The 17,780-nt window shown below is 37.7% G+C and overlaps 1 protein-coding gene across 4 annotated transcripts in view; it reads left to right on the forward strand.

Moving 5' to 3' along the window:
* Window positions 1-910: 910 nt before the first annotated feature.
* The window catches only part of NFKB1 (nuclear factor kappa B subunit 1), a 115,712-nt gene continuing 98,842 nt past the window's right edge, over window positions 911-17,780 (forward strand). For 2 of the 4 annotated variants that reach the window (XM_054484536.2, XM_054484537.2), the window contains exons 1-2: window positions 911-1,345; window positions 10,446-10,515. In XM_054484536.2, the coding sequence (XP_054340511.1) occupies window positions 10,499-10,515 (17 nt within the window). In that variant the 5' untranslated portion in view covers window positions 911-1,345; window positions 10,446-10,498. The remainder of the gene's footprint in view (window positions 1,346-10,445; window positions 10,516-17,780) is intronic. The other 2 variants (XM_063663931.1, XM_054484538.2) reach the window with 2 other exon arrangements.

Raw genomic sequence — 17,780 nt, forward strand, 5'->3', positions numbered from 1 at the left:
GAGGTAATCCACCTGAAGGTATCCCCAGCCTGTACCTAATACAGTGCCCAGCACTAAAGCAGCTCAGATGCCAGTGAATGGTGGCCACTGGGAGGCCTGTCAGTGGGTGCCAGTAGCGGTCTCTTCAGAGAAAAAGAAAACTCCCCTCTGCCAGATCAGTATTTTATGAGCTGTGAACCAAAACCATTGCTACCACCATCACTATAATTCTATCCACAGTAATTATCATAAAGGCCTAACAATGCCTTGTAGATGAATATTCTGAGTAACTGTTCTATAACCAGGAGATTTAAGACCGCACCAAAAACCAGTAGAGGGTTATACTTTACTGGGCACAAGTCGTTTATGATAACCAAATTCTAGTTTAATCTGTGAAGAGATGTGAATGTAACTGAGACACGCTTAAATGGAATATACAGATGAGCTATATTTTTATATCTGGCATGTTTGGATCCATGCCGACCCTCCAGCTGCTCCGGCCTGCCCTTAGGGGCTATGGACCGCATGACTCTATCAGCGGCACCGCCGCCGCCTCCGCGCTGCCTGCGTTCCCCGACCATTGGGCCCGGCAGGCGCTTCCTGGGGGCGTCCCTACCGGCTCTAGCGCTTGGGATTCGGGAGCGCCCTGCTAGGAAGCCAGAGCCCCGCAGGGGCCGCGGCGTCCAGGCCGCCTAACGCGCGCCCTTCGCCCGGCGCCCCGAAGCGGCCCCGAGGGGCGGGAGCCGAGGCGAGCGGCGAGGCCGGGCCGGGGGCGCACAGCGCCCCTAGAAGTGCGGGCTTCCCCCACCCCCGGCAGCGACCCCACCTCCCGCCCCCGCTGCGTGCGCGCGTGTGTCCGTCTGTCTGTATGCTCTCTCGACGTCAGTGGGAATTTCCAGCCAGGAAGTGAGAGAGTGAGCGAGAGAGAAAGAGAGAGAAGTGCACCAGCGAGCCGGGGCAGGAAGAGGAGGTTTCGCCACCGGAGCGGCCCGGCGACGCGCTGACAGCTTCCCCTGCCCTTCCCGTCGGTCAGGCCGCCAGCCGCCGCCGCCCTCGGCCTGCACGCAGCCGCCGGCCCCGCTCCCGGAGCCCAGCGTCGCCGAGGCCGCAGCCGCCCGGCCAGTAAGGCGGCGCCGCCGCCCGGCCACCGCGCGCCCTGCGCTTCCCTCCGCCCGTGCTGCGGACATGGCGCGGCGCTGAGTGGCCTGGCCCGGCCCCGCCGCGCTCCCGCTCGCCCCGACCCGCACCCGGGCCCGCTCGGGCTCCGGCCAGCCGCTGCCTCTTCCTTCTCCAGCGCGCAGGCCCGCGCCGCTCAGGAGGGAGAGCCCACCCGCGCCAGGAGGCCGAACGCGGACTCGCCACCCGGGTAAGCCAAACTCGGGCGAGTGGGGGCCCGGCAGGGGACGCGTGGCCCGAGTCCTGCCGCCCAGCCCTCAGCACCCCCTCCAGCCCCACTCGGACTTCCTCATTCCTGCGCTAACCGCTGGGCTAGACCGTGGGAGGAGGTTGACAGTAGCTGAGAGGCACATGGGATTGGCGACAGCGGGGAAAGACACATCCGGACCTCGCAGGGGCTAGTCGGCCGAAGGGCCGCGGCCGCCCGGCGGTCATTTCTCTTCACCTCCCTCCGCGGGGCGGGAACGCGAACCGGAGGGGAACTCTTACAAACTTTTAAAATCCCCAACCCCAGCCCCACCTGGGGGATGGTGAGAAGGCTGGAGTGCGCTGCGGCGCGGAGGAGAGAGGGAAGGTGGTTGGTGCAGTGCAGAACCAGATTTCACCTAAGGGCGTTCCATGAAATAAAAGCAGAAGTGCTTGTCAGTCCTCTTGGCTGGGAAAGCCCTCCCCAGCTCCCCAGAATTGAATAGGAGAGTCTATTCATCCCTCTCGTACTTCTAAAAGAAGCCTGGCCCTCTCTCTGTCTCTCTCTCCCCCCCTCCCCCCCTCCGTGCACATACACACACACACACACACACACACACACACACACACACACACACACACGATATAGTCACCTGCTATAGGACTTGATTCTGATCCTCCGGGGCCTGGCATTTGAGAGAGAGAATAAATTACCTACTTGGATACTTACAGCACTTTTTAGACTTGATTATGTAAAACTCTTGGACAGTGCCACCATGCATTATGCATGACCGCTGAAACAAAAATAATGTAAAAACAAAGCCTATCCTAAATGGAAGTTTTTCTATGGTCCTTAAAAACAGACACCAGGGAATGTTTGCTCTGACTTGCTGGTTTATCCTGAAACTCAAATGGGACTTAATGATACAGGATTTAATCATTAAGATTTAAGATATTTTCATGGACTTTGTTAAGTAGAGGTTTTCAGCATTACAGTTTATGAAATAACCATATTTAACTCAAAGATTTTGTTATAAAGCTCATAATCTGAAAAAATGCTTATGGTATTACTAAAACATTTAATAGCGCTGGCATCAAAATATTCTACACACTGGTGATCTTTAGTAAATACTAAAGGTTAGGGTCAAGATGTTCAATAATTTTTTTCTAGCAGAATCCCACAACTGAATATTGTCAAGCAGTTTAAACTGCATTCGTGTTTGTTAAAACTTTAAAAGGGAAACTTAAAACTGAAGTATGTTGTTTTTCTGATTTTAATATTGTGCTTTCTAGAGATGAATCCTTTTACTGTTTGAGGCACTATAGGAATTACATATTTAAATGTATGTATTTAAATTTGAAGCAATGTACTTTTTTGAGTTTATAAACTTAGGAAGACGGGAAATAAAAAGATTTGTTTCCTGTAGAATTTTACATTCATGATTTAATTGAATTGCTAAAATGAAAAGAACATGTACGATTAATGGAGACTTGGAATCTGAGATTATTCATCCATATTGATACACCTGCAATTCCTAAATGCCCCCCCCCCCTGCTTGTTTAGATAAAATGTCTTCCTGGGCTGCAGCCTACTGGACAAACTTGAACACAAAGGAGCACACGTTATATGTACGTTTAATACTGGAACCGAAAAGCTGCTTGCAGTGAAAAGCAAACCACTTCTTAAACTCTTTGAGACTTTTTAAAGAAAGTAGTATAATCCTTTTAGGGGTTGGTGGTGATGTGGAAATCTATTATCTTTTTTCTGAAATTTCATTCTTATGTTCGGCATTGGCACTCACTTGTGCTGAGTAAATGCCCCTGTTTTTCAAACCCAGATAGTAAATACTGGGGGTATACATACAAAAATAGTCCTTCCCCTTTGTAAGCATTGCTTTGATCTTTGCACTTCCTTTTTACTCTACCTCTTAAACAAGATCTGTGTTGATTGAGTTGATTAAAGCACAATTAATCTGAAATAGGCAGAATTTTAGATTTAGTGATTATATTCCTTACATTTCTGTTGTTACTGTTCCTGGAAACAAATTGAAGTAGTTTGAGAAACTAATATTTATGCAGGTTGTTTTAACTACACTTTTAGACTTGCAGATAATTGATTAAGTAAGTTACTGCCTTGACTTTCAGGGATTGCTCATTGTGGTAGATACGAGGTCTAGATAGGGAATTGGCAGCTACATGAATGTTGGACTATCATTCCATCAGCAAGACCTTATTTTTACCTAATTTATGAGAGGTATTTCTCTGTTCAGGAGAGGTGAAAGTTCTGGCTTCTGGGGGGAAGTGGTTACTTCATAACCTTCAATTGGTTTGAACTTGGGAGAAGTAAGAAAAGTAGTCGATATTTTCAAACATTAAAATAATTGTATCTGAGTTGCTGTATGGATTTTTGATGAAGTACTCAAAATGTCATCTTTTGCATCTTCGGGTCTTAGTAGATGTGCTATTCTGAGTATAGAATTGACTGCAGTAGGAAGTGTATCTGGAAATGCACAGTACTGTTGTATAACCAATAGAGTAAATTCTCAGATTATGCTTTTCTAGTCCACAGATTGATCAGAAATCACATTAACAGGAATGGATGTCTATGCAAAATTTCTCATTAATTTTTTTACTTTTAGTAGGAAGTTTATTTTATTCGGTTGGTCTGTTGGTTTTCTGTTTACAATGTGAATTGTCTACAGTAGTGGGATTGTTATATTAGAAGAGAAGGAGAAGAAAAAATGGAAGTTAGTGCTAGAGGATATGTTAAGATGTTCTGCTCCTACATCTACATTTGTGTCTAATCAGCATTAATTGATGACTATGTCTTGGTAACCAGTAGACCATACTGGAGCAATTTACTCTGCTTTTTGGGAATTAGTTCTCATTTGCACTCTTGCACCTCCCATAAATACTGAACTCACTTGTAGTGTTCTTAGAGGTCAGCAATAAACCATCAAGGGCATATGATATCTCTGAATTCTGTCACTACTTTGGTGACAGAGTTTGGAAGAACTGAAAGTACTCAGCCTCAGGGAGAAAGGTTTGAACGTTTTGGCATAGTCCTGCAAGTCAATTTGGCTCCTTGACTGTGAATTTTTTTAATCAAAAAAGATTAATATTTGAAACCACATAATTTGGACAGTTAATAGTTCTGGTAACATAACCAAGCCTTTTATCTTTGTAATATTTCATTAATTAGTATCCAGTGCCTCACTTTTAGAAGAAAAAAAGAGAAAAAAGTAGTAACATTCTTTTAATGATGATGAAATTGCTTCATACCTTTGGTCTCTGCTGTATTAGAGGTTGTTCCTGGGTGCAAATTAATATACTGTCTTTTACATTTCCGGAGGTTGTTGACCTGGCTTTGAAGATCAGCCAATAGTTTAGAAAATAAGTTGTGCAAATTGCATTGCTTCACCTCGAATAATTTAAAGCCTGACAGTTCTGTACAGAATAAGAGTCACATAAGATGTGATTTGTTAAAGATTATAGAAACCTCAGAAGATAGATTATGGATGAAAATATTTGTTTAATTTAGAGTACTAATAATAAAAATAGTGCATTTTACATTTTAAAAAGAAAACAATTTTTATTGTCATTTTCTATAGTAACTAACACAGAATTAATTATCAGTAATACAAATTTCATCTGCTTTAATTTATTGCCTGTTTTTGAAATTAGAATAATGATATATGTGGTTTAATTATCCATTACAAGTTGCCTTATTATTTTTCATTCATCTTTCACCATTAATCCAGAAACCTTAAAATAGCTTTTATTTTGACCCATGCCTTCAGTAGATATCAACAGACTTGAGTTCGTCTATGGATCCTATTAGTTTAAACTGTGAAAAGTGTTGACTGCTTAAGCTTTAGAAAATAATTTATTCTTTAAAATAGCCAAAATTATAAAAAATGAAATAAAAAGAAAGGAAAAGCTGTTTGAGAGAATCAAATTCTCTAGTTTAACTAAAAAGAAATAATATCTAATCAATACTGACGAAAGAAATATGTGATACTTAGCATTGTACTTGTTGGTACATAGTAAGCAATCATTAACTGTTAAATGAATGAAATGAAGTTGTTGCAAAATTATTTTGTTTTTTTTAAATGGACAGCCATCTTCTATAAGGAACAAAAATTACATTATTTAGCTTTGCCTTCTGGAAAGAAAGGAGCGCAAAATAGTCCTTGTGTCTTAGATATTATGAAAATCTTATCTAAAGACCACTTGAAGTTTACTAGAACAAATAATTTATTAAAAAGTACCTGGCGCCTTCCAAAAGGGGAACATTTCATTCTGAAAGAGGCATTTATGAACTAGAAAAAAAAATGCCTTTTAGTTTCAAAGTTTTAGAGGCACCAGAGCAAGATTATAAAGTAATTGGAATGATAAAAGGTGCTTGTAAAATTGAAAAATGTAATTTTTTGGTGAAGTTAGAATTTCTGTATACTCCATTGAAACTGTAATATCAAATATTAATACCTCCAAAAAAGAAACAATGCTACAAGCACTGCTTGGTAATCTAAGAATTGTTAATGCTTATCTAAATTAATCAACCAAAAAGTTAAAACAAAATATGTTATTTTGTTATGTTACCTCTAGAATTAAACACCTGTCACCCATAAATCTGTGACTGTTAAAAGTTACTAGATGGCAAACCTCAGGAACAAGCAGGCAGTTAGCAGGGTTTACTGTACTTTCCACTTTCATACTTTAATGATTTTTCCAACGCTATAGAAGCTGAGGCCTCATCCTAGCAGAGTTTGTTCATTATTTTTCAGTTGTAGCATTTTTTAAAAGTTGGCCTTGAATTTCTGAATTGAACCATTTATTTTTTGTGGACACAGTTTTTTAAATGAAATATACCATTTAGACTAGAAAACAGCAAAATGCCAATACTCCCTGTCCTAGTGTCATTGTGCCCCCAGGAACCCTAATGCAGTCCTGTGGGAAAACAACCATTTTATTGAGTGCTGCTCACTTCAGTTCATTCTGCTTTGCTGCCACTTAGTTCTGGTTCTGACCCTGATCTCCCCTCACATCACTCACAACAAACATTCAAGTTTGAAAATTAATTTAAAAGTTAGTTACATATATATGCAACTAATGTGTATATTAAATATACTGAAATGTATTAGTTACGTATATAGATACGGCAACAACAAAAAAGGTTATATATATACATATTTGTAACTAATATGTATATTAAATATAATGATATATAAATACATATTTGTAACTAATATATGTAATTATATTTAATACATATTAGTTACAAATATGTATATATAATATTTTTTGTTGTTGCCAGCAAACTGAGGAAGAAATTAAATGTTAACATCTATAACAATTGCCCTGTAAAGCCGTCATTGTTGAAAAGTACTCTGAAGATTAATAGCGGCAGTGTTTGTTAAAATAATACAATAATCCAAGCACTCTGCCTGTGACTTCCCCATGAGATGGCTTCCAGAAAAAGATAAATTTTTGTGTGTTCCCTTAGGAGTTCAGTCTGCAGCTTCTGGGCATGAAGAGAAGCATAAACAAAACAAACAAGGCTCTAACTTTGTCATAATCCTTACTCTACTAGTAGAAATGTATGGACAATTCATGCATTTCATATTGGAAAATAAAGCTATTAGATTTTTCTGTGAGATGAACCTTTTTATTTTTTATTTTTTATTTTTTATTTTTTTTCAGTAGAGACAGGATTTTGCTCTGTTGGCCAGGCTGGTCTCAAACTCCTGACCTCAAGTGATCCACCCGCCTCGGCCTCCCAAAGTGCCAGGATTACAGGCGTGAGCCACCTAGCTTGGCCAAGGTGAACCTTTTTGATAAATGAGGCTCACTAATATTTCTAGGATTTACTTTTCACTAACTTGAACTAAAGAAAGTATAAGACCTGCATAAAGTTGAGCATACCTCTATAATGTCCCATTTTAAAAAGCAATTTGTTTTTAATGAATTTTATTTGTTAAAAGCAGTTATTTCAAAAAATTATTTTTATTATTTATCATATCATTTGGACTGAAAATACTATACCATATTACAATGTTAGGGCACACCTATCCCTCTTTATCCCAGACGTCAATTCTACCATATAACAAGTATGTAAAAAAGAAAACATAAAAGTGATGACAGACTCCCTAATCAACCTGTTTATTGGTTCTAAGCCCAAGCCTGCAGTTCATTTAAATAGTGAAAATAAATTACTTAATTGTCTTAGAAAATATGTTTTCCATGACAAGAATTTTAGGAATGAGAAAATAACTATTTTTGGATGTTTTAACACAAATTCCCAACTCATGTTTTATTGATATTTGAAGAACCTCTTTGTCTGCCAGTTCTTAAGTATAGGCTTATTTTGTAGGGTTTAAACATGTATTGGTGTTTGACTGTTAAGACTTGATTTATAACCTTCAGTGTCTTTTTCTTTTAAATGGGGTATGGACTTGGTAATGAGGCCAGAGGAGAATACCTTACAATTTATAGCATCTACATATAATACAAGAACCTTCATGATTTATAAAATTAAAATGATGATGATGTGGAATGATGGACGAAGCATGTATGGGTGGCTGTTTATGTAGAGGAAATTAGAAGTTGAAAGCAATGTTAAGAAGTTAAGAATTAAAATTAAATTAAACTTAATTTTTTGCTCAGTTGGATAGTCAGGAAAGTACTTAAATCAGCAATTGATTTACATAAAATCAAAACTGAAAACTGAATATAGAATCTAGCAAATAGGAAAAAAATGTTTAGTGTGTTCATACTGCTAATTTCAAACCAATCAAAAAACCTGGGGAACTACTTTTCAGAGGAGATGGCTTAAAATGAACCAAAAATATAGCCATTTCTCTACCCTATTCATTTAATGCATTCATTTATTATACTGCTAATACATGATAAGGTGAATAGGTCGAGTATCGTTTGTATATGTGTATGTGATTTTAAACCTGAGTCTTGAAAGATTGGTCAAAGCAAAGGATAATGAAAGCATAAAGATTTAGGGGGAAGAGTCCTCTATAAAATTAAGACTTAAACTTTGTTATCGACTTGAATGTGAAGATAGAATAATCTAGAAAGTGAATGAGAATTATAAATAAAAGGACAAATCATATATCTCATGGTTGAGAAATATAATGAGATAAATTGTATATCTCATCTCATGGAGGGTCATAACGAAAGAAGTAAGAGAGGTTGCCCTTGGATAGAACCTTTTGGCAGACATTTCATAATGGATTATCATATTTTTGCTAAACTGATAAGAATGGACATTTTCACCACATTATGAAAAAACATTTTAGAAGTCAGTTGCCATCAAGCAAATATAAGTACCTGGGAAATTAAAATCAAAAGCACAGCAGTCCAACAATAGTCAAATGCATTTACTCGCTCTCATACCATATCATAGCGTTAATTTGAGATAATGTCTTTATGGTGTCTCTTTATATATTTACTCGATTTCCCATTAAAGACATTTAACCAAATTTAACAAGCAATCCTTAGAAACTTTAAAAATATTTCCTGTTTTAAACCATCACATAATCATTTACCCTGCAGTTACAATTCTTTTTTTATGATGGGTGGGGAAGTATCCCATTTCTCTTAGAAAGTCTTCTGTAATAGCCAAATAGGAGTCAATCCAAGTTGCTTAGAGAGGTAGTTCAATCCTGTGTTGAAATAGATGACTTTTGGAGTAATTGTGCTATATTTACTAAATATCTGTTGAACTGTAGGAGTCCAGTCATTCAAGGCAAGCCACAGAAATGATTTTATTGCTGAGGCACTTAAGTATCTTCACATCTATATGCCAATATTAAATTTCTCATCATCCTTGAACCCCACCCCTTTGCACAGATTGGTATCCCCAGCACATTAGGGAATGTGGTTGTTAGCCTGTTAGGGTCCATTCATTAGATTTCCCATGCCAGAAATCTAGAAGCCCTTCTTACACATTCAGCTTTCTTCTTCAGTCAGTCACCAAGTTCTATCAAGTCAGCCTCATCTCCAGAATCCATCCCTTCCTCGTTGAATTTCTGGATTTTATTTTTGCATTGTCTCCTGCTTCTAACCCATCGTTCATTTCGCATAATGGTCAGCTTTCTAAAGTGTAAATCCGATCATGTCTCTGCAGTGAATCCCAGTTGTCTTCACAAGCTGATTCTTGCACACCTCACCCCCTTACTGCCTCCCCTGTTCCCCAATCTTCCCCTACTCTCAAATCCTCCACACCGACTTTCAGTTTCCTATCCACAGTTTCTGACTTTGAATGCCTTTGCTTATGCCCTCCCTGTAATGAGAAGTGCCTTTTCTTTCCTAGCCATCCTGCTAACTACTAAACCCTTAGGCCTGGTTTGAGCATCACCATTTCTGTCGTTGCCTTTCTGTTTTCTCCCTCCCCTTTCCATAAAGAGTTATGTACCCCCATTCTGTGTTCTCCTGAATTCCTATGGGTCCTAGAAAAGAAACATCTTGAGGGCAAGGAGTTCATCTTATTTACTTTTTATTTGCACAGCACCTGGTATGTTTGCTGAATAAGTAAATACTGAACAAGATATCAAGAGGCAGTTCTGCCAATTAACTGTGTGGCTCTGAGCAAGTTAATTAACTTCTCTGAGTCTTATTTTTGTTCTGTAAAAAAAATGAGGTTCGACCAAATGAGCATCTCTCTCTAAAATTTATGTGTTTCTTTGATATAATTGTATTAATTGGAAGACTTCAGATTTTCTTGCCATATCGAGATAGGTCAACTTAAGAAAAATGCATGTGAGTAAGTACCAAGCCAATTCTTGATTATCAGTATGATAATATGAGGAACTGCCCATTTTGTTGATAATAAGTTATAATTTTTGGTCTCAGTGTGGGTTCTTTCTCAAATCCAGATGTTTCTGGTGTTGCATTTTTTCATTATTATTCAGTCTCTCGCATTCATATTTCTCCAAAGAAATTTATGGAAAACTTGAGACAAAAATTGAATGTAAAGTTTAATATTTAAATGCTAGATTGATTCAAGGTCTCACTAATTATAACTATATTTGGAGGGAGAAGAAGGGGAGGTGGTGGTAGTATGAGCTGAATCCTCCTCTGTTCCTTCCTAGAAGGAACACAACGTCCTACATCAAGAAAAAAGACAGAAGCATATCTTGGAGATATGAAAAGAACCACCAGGTAAACTAAAAAGAAAAAGAGTGTTAAAAAGTCAGCCTTTAAAAAGCAGGACTGGAGATGAGGACGGGTGGGGTAGGGGAAGCATTGCTTGTTTATAGAAGCTCTTCCATCTTCGCATAGTGTGATTTTTATTTTTTTATTATTTTTTCCTTCCTTTTTTTGACCTCCAGCTTTAGTATAGTACAGTTGACAGAAATTATATATGTTTCTGGTATACAAGATGATGTTTTGATATACATATGCATTGTGAAATGATTAAATCAAGCTGATTAACATAAGTAGGGTTTTATTTATTTAACAGTGATTGATTTGAATATATGTTGAGTCCTTTCTATGTGCCAGACACAGTTCTAAGGACAAGGCACACAGTGCCAAACAAGACAGAAATCCAGAAATTCATGGAGCTTAAATCATGTAGTCTTTTCAGTTTTTAAAATTTTCTTGCTGGGCGTAGTGGCTCACATCTGTAATCCCAGTACTTCAGGAGGCCGAGAAGGGAGGATTGCTTAAACCCGGGAGTTTGAGACCAGCATGGACAAAATAGCGAGACCCCAGTGTCTAAAAAAAAATTTAAAAATTAGCTGGGCATGGTGGCACATGCCTGTGGTCCCAGCTCTTCAGGAGGCCGAGGTAGGAGGTTCACTTGAGCCTGGGAGGTTGAGGCTTCAGTGAGTGGCGATTGTGCCACTGCAGTCCAGTCTAGGCAACAAAGCAAGACTCTGTCTCAAAAAAGGAAAAAAAAATAGAAAAAGAAACTTTCTTTTTTTACATTAGCCTTTTTTAAGTTGAAGAATCCCATAGCTAAAAAAGTACACAAATATTAATGCTGCAACTTTAGTGATTTATCTCAAGGTGAACACATTTAACCTAGTTGGTGGTCAAGAAATAGAACACTGGCAGCACTGCAAAAGCATCCTATCTGCCCTTTCTTAGTTAGGACCCCTTCCCTCCACTGTCATTTAAAAGATTTCACGAACAACTTTTGGATTATATGTATGTCAATTCTGTGACTCACGTATATCCACATAGACAATGGAGCGTTGACTGAATGAATTCATTTTTCCAAGGTGCTAATAATGAGCTTCACACCAGTGGGAACTCTGCTGTGTCAGTTGGGCTCTAGGGTCAGTTCATTTCAGATATTCCTCACTAAACAAAATACTGTTTTTCCTAAGTTGTTAGTAAAAAATATAAAACAGATTACATTCTCATTTACTTATTACTTATGAATGTAAAAGTAAATATTTTGCTTAATACCAAATAGCCAGGGTCACTGACAAAGAGACATGGGAGAAAGAAGTATTCACATCTGATGTTATCAGACATAGAAGAGAGAGGTATAGTTCACCTGTTTCTCCCCACTCAGTTTATACATTGACATCTGTATGTGTGTTGTTCTGTTTGTTTTGAGATGTGGTGTCGCTCTGTCACACAGGCTGGAATGCAGTGGTGCAATCATGGCTCACTGCAGCCTCGACCTCCTGGTCCCAAGCTATCCTCCCACCTCAGCCACCCAAGTAGGTGGGACTACAGGCATGCACCACCATGCCTGGCAAAATTTTAATTTTATTTTACTTTTTAAAATTTTTGTAGAGATGGGGTCTCCCTATGTTGCCAAGGCTTGTCCCCAAACACTTGGACCTCCCAAAGTGCTGGGATTATAGGTGTGAGCCACCATACCCAGCCGTGTATATGTTAAAGCGTTTATCTGTATGAGTGGTCAGTGTAGAAAGGGCTTCATGGAGCCCGATTTTGATGGCTTTCAAATTATTATATTTGTGTATGTGTAATCAGAAAGCCTTCGCCGTGATTATTTCTTCAAATGAACACTTTGTCCCTCCAGGGTGATTGTACCCATGTTCATAGGACCAAACATTGCTGGTTCACATAATGACTCTTTTTCTTTTAAAACATAAAGGACATATTTTTATGGATTTTTGAGGATTAATAGAATAAAAATCTAAAATAAGTCATATTCAGATTCAAGAGAACTGGATCAGTTTCTCTGTATTTGAACAAAAGAATACTAATCTGTAATTCATAATGCATGAGATCTACTTCTTCCTCAGTCTGAAAATATAATTATTCCAAAATGGTACTCAAGGCAGAGGCTACATATCAAAATTAAAATTCTGTGATACTATGTTTTTACGGAAGAAGAAATCTGTAGCATTAGAAATGTAGACGCAAAAGCTCAGAACAAAGTCCAGTATGTCAAGTGCCTTTATAATGCCATCTGAATGAAAGACCTCACACCATGAACAGAGGTATTGAAGCAGTTTTTATGTGGACATGGTAGGCAGCAATATCTCAGGAGTGACTTTAATTATAACATTTAAGGTTTTATCTAACTTATTATAATCCTTAGAGAACTTCTCTAGCTCTACAAGTTATTCTTGGCAGAGTTTGTCCTAACATAGTATTAATAAAAATAAATTTTACTTGAGTATGATATAAGTTACTCTTAATTACAATATATTTTTAAAATGCCCAAAACATCTTTCGATCTTATGAATTCCAGTCAGCTATGATTAAGAAGACAACCATAGGCAAAAATTTGTTTCTTATGGAACACGTTGGAATGCATTCTAATCACTTCTCTAAGAAAATCCCCGTCCCCCATGATTATAGTGAATATGATACAGCAAGAATTTAGATGCTTCTTTCAGGGGGGTGAGGTTATATATTCTATAGTCTATTGATTCTAAGAGGCACTTTTTTCTCCCCCAATTTAACAGTTTTGTTTAATTATATACATTTCAGGATTTTTTGGGGATATCTTTCTATCACTGGTTTCTGATTTAATTCCACTGTATTTAGATAACATATTCCGCATGCTTTCAATTCTTTGAAATTTATTGAGACTTATTTTATGGCTCTGGATGTGGTCTATCTTCGTGAATATTCCATGTGTATTTAAAAATAATGTGGACTCTGGGCCAGGCGCGGTGGCTCACGGCTGTAATCCTAGCACTTTGGGAGGCCGAGGCAGGTGAATCATGAGGTCAGGAGATCGAGACCATCCTGGCTCACACGGTGAAACCCCATCTCTACTAAAAAAATACAAAAAATTAGCCAGGCGTTGTGGTGGGCACCTGTAGTCCCAGCTACTCAGGAGGCTGAGGCAGGAGAATAGCGTGAACCCAGGAGGCAGAACTTGCAGTGAGCCGAGATGGCACCACTGCACTCCAGGCTGGGGGACAGAGCGAGACTCCATCTCAAAAAAAAAGAAAATAATAATAATAATAATGTGGACTCTAAAATCATTCAGTGGGGTGTTGTAGACCTACACTAGGTTCTTTTGATTGACAGTTTTGTTCCTAAGCCTTCTATATCTTTCCTACTATGGTGTGAATGTGTCCCCACCAAATTCAAGTGTTGAAACAGGATGACCAATGTGATGGTAGGAAAAGGTAGATCCTATTAGAAGTGATGGGATTAGGTGCCCTTTTAAAAGGGCTTGCTGGAGGAAATTTGTCTCCTCTTGCCTTTCCGCCCTCTGCCAGTTGCGGACACAGCATTCCTCTCCTCTAGAGGATGCATCCCTCACCAGATACCAAATGCTGGTGCCTTGATCTTGGGCTTCCCATCGCCAGAACTGTGAGAAATAAACCCGGGCTGTTTATGAATTACTCAGTCTCAGCTATTCTGTTATAGCAGCATTGACAGACTAAGACATTTCCTGACATTCTGTTGATTTGCTTTTATCAATTACTGAGAGAGGAATGTTAAAAATCTTAACTGTAATTATGGATTTGTCATTTTTTCCATTAGTTCTGCCACTTTTTTGCTTCATGTATTTTGAAGCTTTGTTAATAGGTGCATACACAATAAGATCATTGTTTTTCTTTGATGAGTTGGCCTTTTGATTCTTATATGCAACGTTCCTTTTTGTCCCTGGTAATATTTATTCTCTTGAAGTCTACTTTATCTGATATTTTAGAATATAGCCTGCCTTTCTTATACTTAGCATTTGCATGATATAACTAGCACAGTGTGCCATCTTCATACATTTAAACTATCTGTGTCTTTAATATTAAAATACAATTCTTATGAAAAGCATATACTTTAATCTTGCTTTTTAAAAATCCAGTCTGATCATCTCTATCTTCTAGATGAGTTCAGTCCAGTTCCATGTAATATTATTACTGGTATGTTGGGTTTAAGTCTCTCATCTTGGTAATTAATTATCTATTTGTGCTATCTGTTCTTTATTCTTTTTTTTCTCCTTTCCTGCCATCCTTTGAATAAATCAAGTTCAGCGTTTTAAATTCCATTTTATCTCTTTCATTGGTTATTTTCTAAAGTGGTTACTTTACCACTTTAGAAAAGTATTTGTTTATTACAATATGCATCTTTGAGTCTCTAATTAATTAATGTAAGAACTTGACAATGTTATACTTCTGTTTGTCCTTCTGTGCTATTATTGTTATACATTTTACTTCTTTATATGTTATAAACTCCAAAATATATTGTCTTGTTTTGCTGTGAACAGTCAATCGTCTATTTAGGAAATTAAGAAAGAAGAAATAAAAGTCTTATGCTTACTCACATATTTATCATTATTGATGCTTTTTATTCTTTCATACAGGTCCAAGTGTCTATCATTTCCCTTCAGCATGAAGAACTTTTTTTAGCATGTCTTTTAGCAAGTCTGCTGGTGATGAATACTCTTAGCTCTTGTTTACTTGAAAATGTCAATTTCACCTTTATTTTTAAAAGATATATTTGCTGAATATTCTGGACCAATCTTTTTTTTTCTTTTATCACTGTAAAGGTGACTTTACATTGCCTTCTAGCTTGTACTGTATCTAATGATCATAAGAAACATCATGCTTATCATGCTTATCAGTTGTTCCCCCATATATAATATGTCCTTTCTTGTCCTTTGCTGTTTTGGGATTTTTTTTTCTCTAGCACTAGTTTTTAACAGTTTCGCTGTAATATGCCTAAACCATGGTTTTATTTGTCTTTATCCAGCACAGAGATCTTTGAGATTCTTGGATCTGTGGGTTGATTTTTTAAAAATCAAATTTATAAAAATTCTCAACTGTTATTTTTTTGAATTTTTTTTTCTGTCTTTTTTCTGTTTCTGGGATTCTATGTTACAAATATGTAAGACTGTTTAATATTGTCCTGTAGGTCACTGAAACTGTGTTCACTTCTTTCTGCCTTTTTTTCTCTGTAATTCAGTTTGGATAGTTTTTATTGACCTTTCTTCTAGTTTATTGGTACTTTCTTCTACAATGTTAAATATGCTAAGTCCATCTAGTGAAATTTCATTTCAGTTCTAAAATTTCCATTCTTTTTTTAAAAGAAAGGTGTGCATTTCTTTGCTGATATTGCCTATCTGTTCTCTCATTATGTTCATCTTTTCCTTTACATTATTGACCATATGCTATTAGCTATTTTTGTCATTTGTGTCATTTTTTTCTCAGTCTTATTTTCCTATTTCTTTGCAGGCTTCATTATGTTTTATTGTACATTGTGGAGAGTTTGGGTTTTTTGTCTTCCTTTAAAACGTGTTGAGTTTTGTTGTAACAGGCAGTGAATTTACTGGTGGGTCACCTAGTTTTATTAAGATAGGTTTAGAGTAGCCCTTATTTTAGGATGTTTCTAACACCCATCGTGTGGTCTTTCTGAAATCACAACTGAATGCTCACAATGTTCAGTGATGTCTTTCCACCCTGGATTATTACAACTTCAGTGTCTCTCAGCACTATATGATGTCTGGAATTTCCATTTAGCTCTTAGATGCCCAGAAATTGTTTTCTATTAGGTTTTGCAGGGTCTTGTCCTACACTATCACAGCTTAGTATTTGGCCAGTGACCAGAGATGACCCCTATGTAGATTTCTGAGGCTCTTGCTTTTTGTGTAAAGCCTTCCTTTGTGAGATTCTGCCCATTGCTGTTCTGTCTTTGGGCTCTCCCTGTGTCATGATTTGGAAAGTGTCCTCAGTCAAAAAGTGAGGGCGAATTTAGAGTTTACCTAAATCACCTTATAATGTATAGCCCTATGATGTCCAATGTCTTAAATTACATCTTTAGGTATTTTGTAGGGTTTCACAGTTGAGTATAGCAAGGAGGGAGGTTCGGATAACTGTTAATCTGTGATAACTGAAACCAGAATTTGACATTCTGACAAACTTGAAATTGCAGTGCTTCTTAAAATTAATGCAGTATTAATTAAAAAACAAAAAAAAAACAAAAAAATGTTTTCCAATTTGCCAATACAAAAAAGTAAAACTCCCATCTCTACTTTTTAGGAACTTCCATCCATTTGAGAAGATGATAAATATATAGGTAAAGTTAGATTGCAGTAAAACTATGCTGTCTAGTGTTAAATCACCAGTATATATAAGTGTTATAGGTATTATGTGACTACAGAGCTATAGGTTACAGGAAAAATATAGGATTTCTTGGCAGAAATTGGATTTAACTAGAGCCTTGAAGATTGGATGCTATTGAGGTAGAAAAGATGGCATTTCAGGATGCAGGGCATATTGTGAACAAATGTACAAGATGGAAATGAGCAAGGTATTTTGAATGATTAATCTGTCTGTCATAGAGGGTTTTGGTTGGGACATAGTCGTAGTTGATGCTTATAATATGATTTAATATAATAATGTAATGTGCTGAGTGGTTGAAGTCTTTGGACTTTATCTTATAAGTAATATGGCAATAATGTGAAAGATTCTTAAAGAGGAAGAAACCCTGCAGTGAGGGAGAACAGTGCAGAGCCTATTACTGTCATTCAGAGGTGAAGCAATAAAGGTCTCTCCTAGGATGTTGGAAAGAAGGGGCAGATCCAAGAAACAACATGAAGAAAATAATCAGCAGAAATTGGTTATTGACTAGATATGTGGGAGAATGATATATTGGCAGAAATTGGAAAGTCAAGAATGGGGCTCATTGCAGCACGAATGATGAAATTGCTTTTAGATAGAGAGGTGAAGGGATTTAAAACATTAACTTGTTTTAAAGGTATCACTGCTTAAAGCTACCAGTGATTTATAATATTTGCACTCTGAAAGTTTTAACAGTTTTAATTTTCTGTATACACCACAGTGTTTTGGCTACTGTACTTGCCTCTTTTGTTCAGTTGGAAATTGAGTAAACCAATAGAGTAAAAAAATGAGTACAAAGTGGGCTCTGACTAGAACTCTAACAAAGTGTGATTACTGAATTACCAAGATAATTAACCCATACCCCACATATGCTCCATTTCCCATGACACATATTATATTGCATTGTTTTTGCCTATT

The sequence above is a fragment of the Pongo pygmaeus genome, chromosome 3 (genome assembly GCF_028885625.2).
Source record: "Pongo pygmaeus isolate AG05252 chromosome 3, NHGRI_mPonPyg2-v2.0_pri, whole genome shotgun sequence".
Classification (NCBI taxonomy): domain Eukaryota; kingdom Metazoa; phylum Chordata; class Mammalia; order Primates; family Hominidae; genus Pongo; species Pongo pygmaeus.